Raw genomic sequence first — 12,322 nt, forward strand, 5'->3', positions numbered from 1 at the left:
GTGTGTTTTTCACTCCGCAGAGACTCTAAGATCCCAGAGCCCCCTGCAGGACACAAGTGGAAGCGCGTTCAGCATGATAACACCGTGACGTGGCTGGCATCATGGCTGGAGAACATACAAAAACGACCAAAATACATCATGCTAAACCCCAGCTCCAAACTCAAGGTCGGTAATTATGATGGTGGTGTTGGTAATGATGGTGGCAGTGATTATGATGGGGTGATTATACTGGTTATGTTAATGATAGTGAGTGTTTTGATTGATGAGATTATGTTCATGTTGGTAATGATGCTGGTAATGAGTATGGTTGTGTTGGTAATGACCTTTTTTTTCAGCATTCGTGGTGATGGTGATGATGATGATGATGGTGGTTGAGTTGGTAATAATGACTGGTGGAATGATAGTGGTAGGAGTTTTGGTAGTGATGGTGGTATTGCTGATGTATGTGGTGTTAGTAGTCGTAGTATTAGTGTGTGCGTTTTTGTGTGTGCATGTATGTTTTTATTTGTATGTGTGTCTATTTTGTGTTAGTTGTTATTGCTGATTGTTTTGGTGTTGTGTTGGTAATGATAGTTGTAGGAGTGTTGATGGTGGTAGTAGTAATTATTCTTTTTGTATTAGATTTTGTTTTACTCTTAGTAAGAATTGTGTTGGTATTGCTGTTCTTCTTTTGTAATGATGGTGGTGGTAATGATGTTGGCTTGTTAATGATGATGATGATAATGAAAGTGGTAGGAGTTATGGTAATGATGATTTGTTTGGTGTGGGTAATGATGCTTTGCTGTTTGTGATAGTGGTAGTAGTGCTGGTAATGACAGTGGTTTGATGTTGATGGTTTTGGTGTTTATTGATGATGGTGATAGTGGTAAGGATGGTTTTTGTTTTAGTCTTAGTAAGGATTGTGTTGGTATTGATGTTAGTGTTGTAATGATGATGGTGGTGGTAATGATGTTGGCTTGTTAGTAATGATGGTAATAAAAGTGGTAGGAGTGATGGTAATGATTGTTTTGGTGTGGGTAATGATGATGCTTTGCTGTTTGTGATAGTGGTAGTAGTGCTGGTAATGACAGTGGTTTGATGTTGATGGTTTTGGTGTTTATTGATGATGGTGATAGTGGTAATGATGGTTTTTGTTTTAGTCTTAGTAAGGATTGTGTTGGTATTGATGTTAGTGTTGTAATGATGATGTTAGCTTGTTAGTAATGATGGTAATAAAAGTGGTAGGAGTGATGGTAATGATTGTTTTGGTGTGGGTAATGATGATGCTTCTGCTGTTTGTGATGGTGGCAGTAGTGCTGGTAATGACGATGGGTTTGATGTTGGTAATGACAGTGGTAGTAATGATGGTGGTGATGATGATGGTTTTGGTGGTGTTAATGCTGGGGGCTGTTCCAGAAAGCAGGTTATGTGACATACCCGGGTAAGTTTGAGAGTAAGTAGGTGGATAACCTCAACTTTGGTTCCAAAATCGGAGGTAACTTCTGGGTATGTTAAGTAGCCATAGCAACTTACTCTCTGAAGATAACCTGCTCCGGAGCAGGTTATGTTCAGAGAGTAAGTTGCTATGTTTTAGAGTTTGTCTGTTTTAGAGAGTTTACTGAGCATTGCGTGCTCTTTTGATGGGAATATTTATGGATGTAGACACACAAATACAAGTTTTTTCGTTGTGAGAGGGTTATAAGTGCATAGTTTTTTTCATAACCAAATTCATAATGTTAATATATTTAACAAACCTTTTTGAAATCAAATGTGACAAACCGCGGGTCTGCGCTTACCATAAAAAACATTCAGTGCAGCTCTTTGTATTCGCGTCAGGGCATTTTAGGCAACTGTACAATGTGGCAGTAGGACCACCTGTACAGTATGCCTGGCACTGAACTGCTTTTTACACTTTCGTACAGTTCCTTGGTCATACATTACTGCGTATCATTATACAGAAGATTCAGAGCACGGAAATAGCGTAGTGGACAGTGCGTCAATAAAGAACAATGGAGCGCACAACGGAGTGAGTTCGAATCTCACATAAAGATTGTGTGTTTTTTCTCTCCTTCTGCACCCTCACATTTCTGTATAATATTATAAGTGGCAGCTTTGTCTTTTGTAGGAAAATATATCTATAATTAAAGATGTAGGACGTCGTTCTTATATATATACATTCACGCACACACACCTACATTTTTTAATATAATTTTTTTTCAGGGTTTCTAAATGCTATTGTGTGCATTAATTGCAGCCGATTTTAAAGCTCCATCAGTCACTAAAGGACACTGATAATATAAAATTTGTCCAAAGTATAAGTGTGCAGGTACAACTTAATTTTCTATCCTTAATCTTTTGGTGTTTCAACTATTAAACTCATTACTGCTTCCACTTACCAGCTCATCACACACCCCACCTCATCACTATGTTGAGGCTAAATGGCTGATTTTCAGGAAGTAATGATTCAAGTGTATAACACAAATATAGTAAAAAAAAAAACTATAAAGCAAATGTTGCTTAACACAATGTTTTTTTTAATTATATTTGTATTATAAAATAGAATCATAGGCACTACATTGTTACTTGCTGGAGGACAAAAGATACCCTTTTCTGCCTTATACGATGACACGTACCTGCAGCCTGACCCAGAGGAAATCTCAGTGACCCAAGCAGACAAAACAGATGGAAGAGTGCTAAAAATATATAATTAGTCAAAAAAATATGTTTAATCAAATAGTTTGGTCTGTTCATTTCTTCATTTCCTGAAATAAAATGAATGATTTTGTACACTGCTTTATACACACACCTTTAAACGTGTAACATATTTTTCATATACATTTCTCACCTTAAGTTGATGCTCATGTGACTTTATCTTTGAAGATGGACCTTATACAGCTACTTTAGAATTTAAATATGTAGATAAAAGATTTTGTGATCCAAGAGTAATATTCAAATATGGAAAAGTGCAGAAAATTCTTACACTGCTTGTTAGTTGAGGCAGAAGGAACTTCGTCTGCATGCAAAATAAAAAGAACCTAAAGCTACCTGACAACAATCACTTACAACAGTGACAGAGTGTGTGGTTTAAGTCAAAAACTCAACCACTGAAAAGCCTTTATTACAGGACACAGCAGTTAGACAGGCCTCTTTCTATTAGCTGCATGTCAGAAAGCATATTCTAGAGTGTTAAATAAAGAGCTCCAGTAATTAAATATTACCTTTTATAATAATGTTTCTGTCTTTAATGACTTTGGATAGAGTTCTAGCTCCAGAAAGATTACAATTTCTATAAGCCTTATTAGTCAATACACATATTGTGGCCTTAAGAAATTAATGGAAGGAAAAATAAATGCATGAATGGTTACACAACATACTCAAAAAGGATGTTAAAGAGTAGTTTAATTTATCATTACAATAAAATGGAGGGTGGCATGTGTAATTTAATGAAGTAATAAATTTTCTTATTATTTATTTTTTATTTTCTTATCTATTTCTTATTCTTTATTTCTTTCCTTCGTTGAAGCAGATGTGTAATCTCTGTGTTTAAAACCTCCAGCTTCGCCTCTGTAAAGTGCGTTGCCCTTTTTTTCTCACCGTGACTTTCTATGGTGACTCGTGAATTCGGCGATCTACTGAAAATGCCTTCAGGTGTGTGCCGTGCACGCGCATTAACCCGCGGTTATCTTCAGGAGGTTGATTTAACTAACTCTTGTCACCTGTTTTGGAACCAACATACTCGCGTTAAGCAGGTTTTGGGTAAATCAACCGAGAGTTTAGGTTTTAGCAGATGGTAAGTTAACCCAGCTTTCTGGAATACCCCCCAGGTAGTTGGGGTGGTATGGATGGTTTTGTTGCCAATGATGATGGTAGTAATGGCGTTTTGCGTTAGTGTGTTGGTTTTTGTTTGAGTTAGAATGATGGTGGTATTGATGTTGGTAATGATGATTGTTTTGATGTTGGTAATGTTAGTAGTAGTGGTGTTAACGGTGTTTAGTGTGTGTTTTTGTTTGTATATCTGTTTATTGTGTGATTGCTGATGGTTTTGGTGGTGGTAATGATAGTAGTAGGAGTGTTGATGATGGTTTTGGTGTTTATTGGTGGTGGTAATGATATTCTTTTATTGTTGGCAATGATGTTGTTGGTGGTAGTGGTAATGAGGGTTTTTGTGTTGGTTTTTGTTTTACTCTTTGTAAGGATTGTGTTGGTAATGATGTTAGTGTTGGTAATGATGATGGTTTTAGTGTTTTGTAATGATGGTGGTGGTAATGATATTCTTTTATTGTTGGCAATGATGTTGTTGATGGTGGTAGTGGTAATGATGGTTTTTTGTTGGTTTTTGTTTTACTCTTAGTAAAGATTGTGTTGGTAATGATGTTAGTGTTGGTAATGATGATGGTTTTAGTGTTTTGTAATGATGGTGGTGGTAATGATGTTGGCTTGTTGTTAGTAATGACGATGTTAATGAAAGTGGTAGGAGTGATGGTAATGATTGTTTTGATGTGGGTAATGATGATGCTTTTGCTTTTTGCGATGGTGGTAGTAGTGCTGGTAATGACGATGGGTTTGGTGTTGGTATAATGGTGGAGGTAACGATGGTGGTGATCTTGATGATGGTTTTGGTGGTGCTGATGATGGTAGTGATGGTGTTGCAGTGGCGCATTGGTTTTTATTTGAGTTAGAATCATGATGGTGTTAGTAATGATGATGATTTTGGTGTTGATGTTGGTAATGATGATGATTGTTCAGGTGTTAAATGGTATTGATGATTTCCTTTGATGGTGGTTGGAGTAATGATGTTGGTTTGTTGTTGATGATAGTGGTTTTATTAGTGTTAGGGATGTTTATTTTAGTGTTGGTGATGATGATGATGATGATGGTTGTAGTAGTTTTGATGATTATTGGTTATTAAACGGTGGTGGTAATGTAATGTTAGCACTGATGGTGGTGGTGGTGGTGGTGGTGGTAATGAAGTTTTAGTGTTGGTAATGATGGTGGCAGTGTTTTTACTGTTGATTATGATGGTTTGGTGGTGATGATGGTGTTGGTAATGATAATAGTGTTGGTGATGATGATGATGACGGTGTGTGTTCAGGGAGAGAAGGACTGGCAGAAGTACGAGACGGCGAGGCGGCTGAAGGAGTGTGTGAAGTCCATCAGGAAACGCTACATGCAAGACTGGAAGTCCAGAGAGATGAAGAGCAGACAGAGAGGAGTCGCCATTTACTTCATTGACAAGGTCAGCCAGCTTTGTTCTGATTAATAAATTGTGTATTTCTATTTTTAATAATTTTGTTTTTTATCATATAAAATGCTTTCTTGAAGTTCCCCTAATGAAATAACTAGTTTAGATTGATTGTAGTAATGTGGAGTGAATCAAACACATTGCAAGCATAAATAATTAAGATTAAGTGAAAGACACAGTGATTTATGATGATCTGAAGAGTCGAGCAGTAGTCAGATATTTAGGTGCTGTGATTGAATAATCAAATGTAGTGTAAAATATGAAATAACACTGGACCAACTATAATCCAACTCATCATTGTGAATGCACACACTGCGAAACCAATGCTGAAGCCTTATATTGTGCAGCCCTGTTTACAGTTCATTCCTTATTGTGTGCGTGTGTGTTCAGCTGGCCCTGCGTGCCGGTAATGAGAAGGATGATGAGTCTGCAGATACGGTGGGCTGCTGTTCTCTGCGTGTGGAGCACATCCGCCTGCACAAGCATCTGGACGGACTGGATCATGTGGTGGAGTTCGACTTTCTGGGAAAGGACTCCATCCGCTACTACAACAAAGTGCCGGTGGAGAAGCAGGTCAAACACTGCATCACACGCTTATAATATTAACTGTCCTCAAAAGATCAGGGTGTCCACAGAGTCTTCAAGCATTAAAAGCTGATGAATCAGTGTAGAGATCTGTAAGGTCCTTAAAGAATAATGAAAAGTCTTAAATGCTTTCTCACAGGGTATTAAAGTGAACATGCTAATGTTTGCCTGAACATTCTTGCAAAATGTTATGGTTTTTATGCTGTGACGTTATTCTGCTTTCACCGTTGGCATGCTCTTTTGCTTTTGTTCTAGGATAAACACTTAATTCTGTCTCATTATTTCTGAAATCAACACAATAGATGTTTTGCTTGTCTGTTTGCTTCTTGATGTAAGAATATTAAGATATTTGGACTAGAAACAAGATGAAGTATTGGTGAAACAGTGTTAGAGGTACAGAAATCTAATAATTATTACATACTAGCATTTACTGTGTACACTATATACTGTATAACTGCAGGTTTCCTACATTTATATATAGTCCACCCTACACACAACTCCTTACCTTTCTGATGTCATGTTCACCTTTTATAAAGCTGCTGTGGAACAGTAATTATTGGTAAAGTCACTATACAGATAAACCAGAATAGAATAATGTAATAAACACTGTATAGTCTTCAACATACATAAATAAACACAATCATTAAAGCAGAAAACTTTAGCATCTCCTGTCCTGAATGGTTTAAATTAGCTTGAAGTCTTAGTCACTGAGCTGAAAACACATGCAATCTTTCACACTCTTATGTTAGAGATAAAATCACATCCCCTGAACCGTTTTCTGGTTGTTTATAATCGCGGCTCAAGATTCATGACTGCCATATTAATGCTGAAACCATATTATTGTGTGTATTAAATCTGCTTTACTGTGGTTTTCTGACAGGTTTTCAAGAACCTCAAACTCTTCATAAAGCATAAAGATCCAGAAGATGATTTATTTGACAGAATTTCGGTGAGTTTGGATCTGCTCATACAGTATTCAGCTGATATTAAAGTAGATTTCATATTGTGATTAGATACTTTGTCATTTCAAGAAATTAAATTATTGAATGTCCACTGCTCAGTGCATTATAACAAACTAAATATTTCAATACTAATATTTAATATACATAAGCATTCAGTTGAAGGCAGAATTATTCCTGTGGAGTTTTCAATTATGTTTAAAAGTGTTGTTTAACAGTGCAGGGACATTTATCACAGTTCATTTCTATTCTATTGTTTTCTGGAGAAAGTCTTATTTCTTTTAATTTGGCTGGAATAATAAATGTATATTTAAAAAAAAATTTAAACATCTGTGGGCAATATTATTAGCCCCCCTAGGAAGTTTATATTTTTGTATACAAGTAGGCACATGCATATATGCATGCATACTTACATGTAATTAACCTAGTTAAGCCTTCAAATGTCCCTTTAAGCTGAGTTCTAGTATCTTGAAGCATGTCTAGTCTAATATTATGTGCTGTCATCACAGCAGAAATAAAAGAAATCAGTTTCAGACATAAGATTATTAAAACTATTATGATTAAAATGCAGGTTGTCGCACTGTGTCCTCGCAGCACTCAGGTCTCTGGTTTGAGTCTCGGCTGGGTCAGTTGGTGTTTCTGTGTGGAGTTTGCATGTTCTCCCCGTGTTGGTGTGGGTTTCCTCCGGGTGCTCCGGTTTCCCCCACAGTCCAAACACATGCGCTATAGGGGAACTGATCAACTAATCTGGCCGTTGTGTGTGTGTGTATGGGTGTTTCCCAGTATTAGGTTGTAGCTGGAAGGGCATTTGCTGCGTAAAACGTATGCTGGAATAGTTGGTGATTCATTCCAACAGAGATAATAAAATACAGAAACAAATGTGTTACTGATTTTTCTGGTTATTAAATACATTAACATTAACTAATGGACCATTATTTTAAAGTGTTACAGTTATTTTTTGCAATTTAGCATTTAACATGCATATTAATTTATTTTGTACATATGCACTTTATTTTCTGCATATTTATTTTCTGTTTATTAATTTATTTTATGCATATATCTTTATGGATTATATATGCATTTGATTTTATGCATATTAATTTATGCATATTTATGTATTATGAATTTTTATATCTATTTTATTTGATGCATATTAATTTATTTTGTATTTTAATATTCTTATGCATATTTATTTATTTTATGCATTTCAATGTGCATTTTATTTTACGCATAATTTATTTGACGCATATTATGTATTTTGTGTTTTTAATATGCATTTTCGTTTTGCATATTAATTTATTTTATGCATATTAATCTATTTTATGCATTTTAATATGCATTTTATGTTGAACTTTTAAATGCACTTTATTTTAGTTACTTTTAAAATATAATAACCCAAATAGTCATCAAGTGATCATGTACTCACAGCATTGTGTGTGTGATGTTTTAGTGTGTGATTCTCATGATTATTATGCTGTTTGTTTGTTTCTCAGACTGTGAATCTCAACAAAGCTCTGACCGAGTCGATGTCTGGACTGACAGCTAAAGTGTTTCGAACCTTCAACGCCTCGACGACACTGCAGGATCAGCTCAATAAACTCACCTCAGGTGCGTCTGCTCTGTGTATTCAGAATCCTGTCGCTGTTCATCCACAACTCCACATCTATAATGCTCTTAGTCTATGCTGACATCATCTTCAGCAGCTCAAACACTCTAATGGCTAATGGACAGACGGCTGCTTCTCACTCAGGGCTGCTGGACATGCTAATGAGATGGAGAGATGGACACTAGTGGGCGGGGCTTCCCCCCTCTGATGACACATATAAAGGCAGAATGTCAATCACAGTGTTTCTGCATCAAGTCTGATTAGAACAAACACAATTAGTTCATGTTGAGCATCAGAGGCTGCTGGAGATATTTTCATTTAAACCCATTATGAATGTGATTTCTGCATAATAGGTGGCCTTTAATATAACAACAGCTTTATAGAATGTATGTTTTATAATAATAAAAGCTTTCCCGGATTGACAACAGGATGAACGCTTCATCATGGCCTTTTGAAAGGGTGTGTTGTGTATTGAGTTCTGCTGTGTGTGTGTGTGTGTGTGTGTGTGTGTGTGTGTGTGTGTGTGTGTGTGTGTGTGTGTGTGTGTGTGTGTGTGTGTGTGTGTGTGTGTGTGTGTGTGTGTGTGTGTGTGTGTGTTTTAGATGACGGCACAGTGGAGGAGAAGATCCTGTCCTACAACCGCGCCAACAGAGCTGTGGCCATACTCTGCAACCACCAGAGGGCAGCACCCAAAACATTCGAGAAGTCCATGCAGCTGCTGCAAGAGAAGGTGAGCAGACAAATACACACGCAATACTACACAATAACACACAATACTACACAATAACACACAATACTACACATTAACACACAAAAACACACAATACTACACATTAACACACAATACTACACAATAACACACATTAACACACAATACTACACAATCTGAGACTTTCAGGAGCACTGAGATGAACACAGGTCTACTTCTGGAATATTATAATGTCTATTATTCCAGATGTTGAAAGTCAGGGATTTAGTAAAGTTTATATTCTTTTGTCCAAGTCATGGAATATCAGGGAATTTGTTTATCATCTTTTAAGTGCGTGTGTGTGTGCGTGTGTGTGTGTGTGTGTGTGTGTGTGTGTGTGTGTGTTCAGTATACAGCACTCTGCACAAATGTGTTCGTCCTCTTTTGAAAATAACTTCTGTCTGAATTTCACAGAAAAATGGAGGATCAACTTATTGCAAAAAAGTGCAAACTAGATTTTATGAAATATTTTTCCCCAAAATATGAATTTGGCTGTGATAATAATGGACTGTGATCTTGTGTTTTGTTAAATACACGATGCTTTACAGTAATATATTTGTGCAGATACAGTAGATTAGTCAGAACCAAAGATGAACAACAACACTGAAGATCACAGAATAAACATCATACACACTTTAACTAATAATTAAATAATAATATTATTAATTCAACATTAAATACAATTTTAATAAGCAGGAAATATCAAGAGGAACATTAAAAAAAACAAATTGTTGATGTAATTTATTGATTTATTGATTTATTTTAGCAGAAGTGTTTTGAATGCATTATGAAAGATATTCAGTGAGTAAGCTCTTATTTTCATGCAGCTGACTGTTTAATACACTCTTATTTAAATGCAGCACAATATATCGTCTATATTCTGTCATTATTTGCTTACATGCATTACTCATTGATTATCTGAGCAGAATAGTGTGTGTGTGTGTGTACATACCGTTATGAGTGTGTGTTCAGTGTGTGTGTGTGTGTGTTTGTCCGCCGCGGCTGATATTGGATTCCAGGTGGGTTTGAAGCAGCAGGAACTGAAATGTTTCTGGTCCAGCAGTCGATCAGCGCGGAGGTCGAGGTCACGGCTCCACTATAGAGGACGACATACACACACACACACACACAGCGCAGAGCAAACAGCCGCTCATTCTCACACACCGAGACCATAAAGCAGCGTCAGCATACACGGGTCACACAGAGCTTAATGCACTGCACTACACACACACACACACACACATTATATATATGTGCACACACATACACCGATAGAGTGCATCAGAGTGTGTGTCTGTGTGTATATCTCTATTCATCCATCCACACACGCATGCACACACACAGAGCGCACACACTGATACACACACTCAACTATGCACACTCGCAGTGTATGTGTCTGTTTGGGGTCAGGGGTCGTGCTCATGCATTTGCTTCTGTGTGTGTGTGTGTGTGTTTGTGTGTGTGTCTGTGTGTGTGTTTGTGTGTGTGTGTGTGTGTGTGTGTGTGTTTTCAGATCCAAAAGAAAAAGGAACAAATAGAAGAAGCCAGGAAAGAGCTGAAGGAGGCGAAGCAAGTGGATAAAGACACTCCGTCTGACAAATCCAGCAAGTGAGAAACGTTTCAGTGCAGGACTCAAGGTTACTGCAGTTCACGAACGCCAGCAGCACACACACACACACACACACGCACGCAGAACACACTGACAGTAAACTGCGGCTGTGCCAGGTCAGATCTCTCCCTCAGAGAGAAACAAAGAACTGAATTTATAAAGAAATTTAAATACAAATCAGTAGTTTCTGCTCTGCTTGAGTGATGAATCTGCTGAGATTAGAGCAGAAGCAGAAACTGTGGTGCCGTTCACTGTAGACAACATCTGACCCATGATGAACTGCAGGAGAACACAACACACTCACATCAGCCGTGTGTAAAAGACACGAGATCAGAACGCAGGAAGTGATAAAACAGCACTTGTGTGTGTGTGTGTGTGTGTGTGTGTGTGTGTGTATAAATGATGTAGGTGCATATGTAAATGATGAATGTGCATGCATCTGTTTTGTGTACAAATGCTGTGTGTGCAAGCATGCATGTTTAAATAGTGTGTGTGTGTGTGTGTGTGTGTGTGTGTGTGTGTGCGTGCATTTGTATAAATGATGCCCGTGTGCATATACAACCCCAAATCTGCAGAACTACCAACATTATTAATGTGTTCCTCGTGATTCTCATAGTTATTTCCCCAGAATAAACACACATTCCAATTTTGGTTCATAAAACTCAACACATGTAAATAAAACTGCAGTATCAGTGACGCGTCTCCAGCTGTGTGCTGCTGCTGTTCCTGTCCACAACTCTTACAGGCGTGTAGGGACTGAAGACAGCAGTGCTGAAGTGTTTCAGGGGTCATTCTGTCCCATTCCTCCTGCAGACAAGTGTTTAGGATGGGCAATAGTATGGGCTCTTCATTGTGCTTTAAAATGCACCACACATTCTCTATTGGAGACAGGTCAGGACTGCAGGCAGGCCAGTCCAGCGTCTGTCTCCTCTGTAATGTGGGCTGAATGTGGTTCTGCATGGTCTTGTTGGACTCTGCATGGGCGTCTCTGCAGCATATTGAGCTCCAGAATGTCTCTGTGCTGTTCAGCATTACTGGAGCAGGTCACCTTCGCCCAGAGCACCGACACAACCCCAGACCATGACAGAACCGGGCTTCTGGACGTGTTGCTGGTGTCAGTCTGGATGATCCTCTTCTTCTTTGGTCTGGAACTCACGGCGTCCATTTCTCCCAGAAACACCTGAAACACTGCTTCATCTGAGCGCAGGACACGTCTCCACTGTGTGATGCTCCATCCCAGAGCCCAGAGAAGCAATTCAGGACACTGTTAACATAGGGCTTCCTCTTGGCACAGTGCAGTGTTGGCTGGTGTTTGTGGATGTGACTCTGTATTGTGCTGCTTGTCACAGGTTTAGCGCAGTAGTGCTGAGCCCATGTGCTGATCTGCTGATAGATGAATGAGGACTCTTGATGCAGCGCCCCCTGAGGGGTCGGAGGTCACGGTGGTTCAGCTCAGGCTTGCCCTCTTGTCCTTTAAGCACTGAAACTCCTCCAGACTCCTTCAGTCTTTAATGCTGTTCTGCACTGTTGAAGGTGAAATCTCCACATGTCTTCCTCTCTCTCTCTGAGGATCATTGTGTTCACACACTTCACT

General features: G+C 38.3%; 1 protein-coding gene across 6 annotated transcripts in view; it reads left to right on the forward strand.

The window, feature by feature from the left end:
• The window catches only part of top1mt (DNA topoisomerase I mitochondrial), a 28,349-nt gene that overhangs the window by 10,933 nt on the left and 5,094 nt on the right, over window positions 1-12,322 (forward strand). For 4 of the 6 annotated variants that reach the window (XM_073940222.1, XM_073940223.1, NM_001001838.1 and 1 more), the window contains 7 exon segments: window positions 21-165; window positions 5,072-5,215; window positions 5,612-5,794; window positions 6,687-6,755; window positions 8,259-8,373; window positions 8,974-9,101; window positions 10,633-10,727. In XM_073940222.1, coding sequence (XP_073796323.1) covers window positions 21-165; window positions 5,072-5,215; window positions 5,612-5,794; window positions 6,687-6,755; window positions 8,259-8,373; window positions 8,974-9,101; window positions 10,633-10,727 — 879 coding nt within the window. 6 annotated transcript variants of the gene reach the window in all.

This window comes from Danio rerio, chromosome 24 (genome assembly GCF_049306965.1).
Source record: "Danio rerio strain Tuebingen ecotype United States chromosome 24, GRCz12tu, whole genome shotgun sequence".
Classification (NCBI taxonomy): Eukaryota; Metazoa; Chordata; class Actinopteri; order Cypriniformes; family Danionidae; genus Danio; species Danio rerio.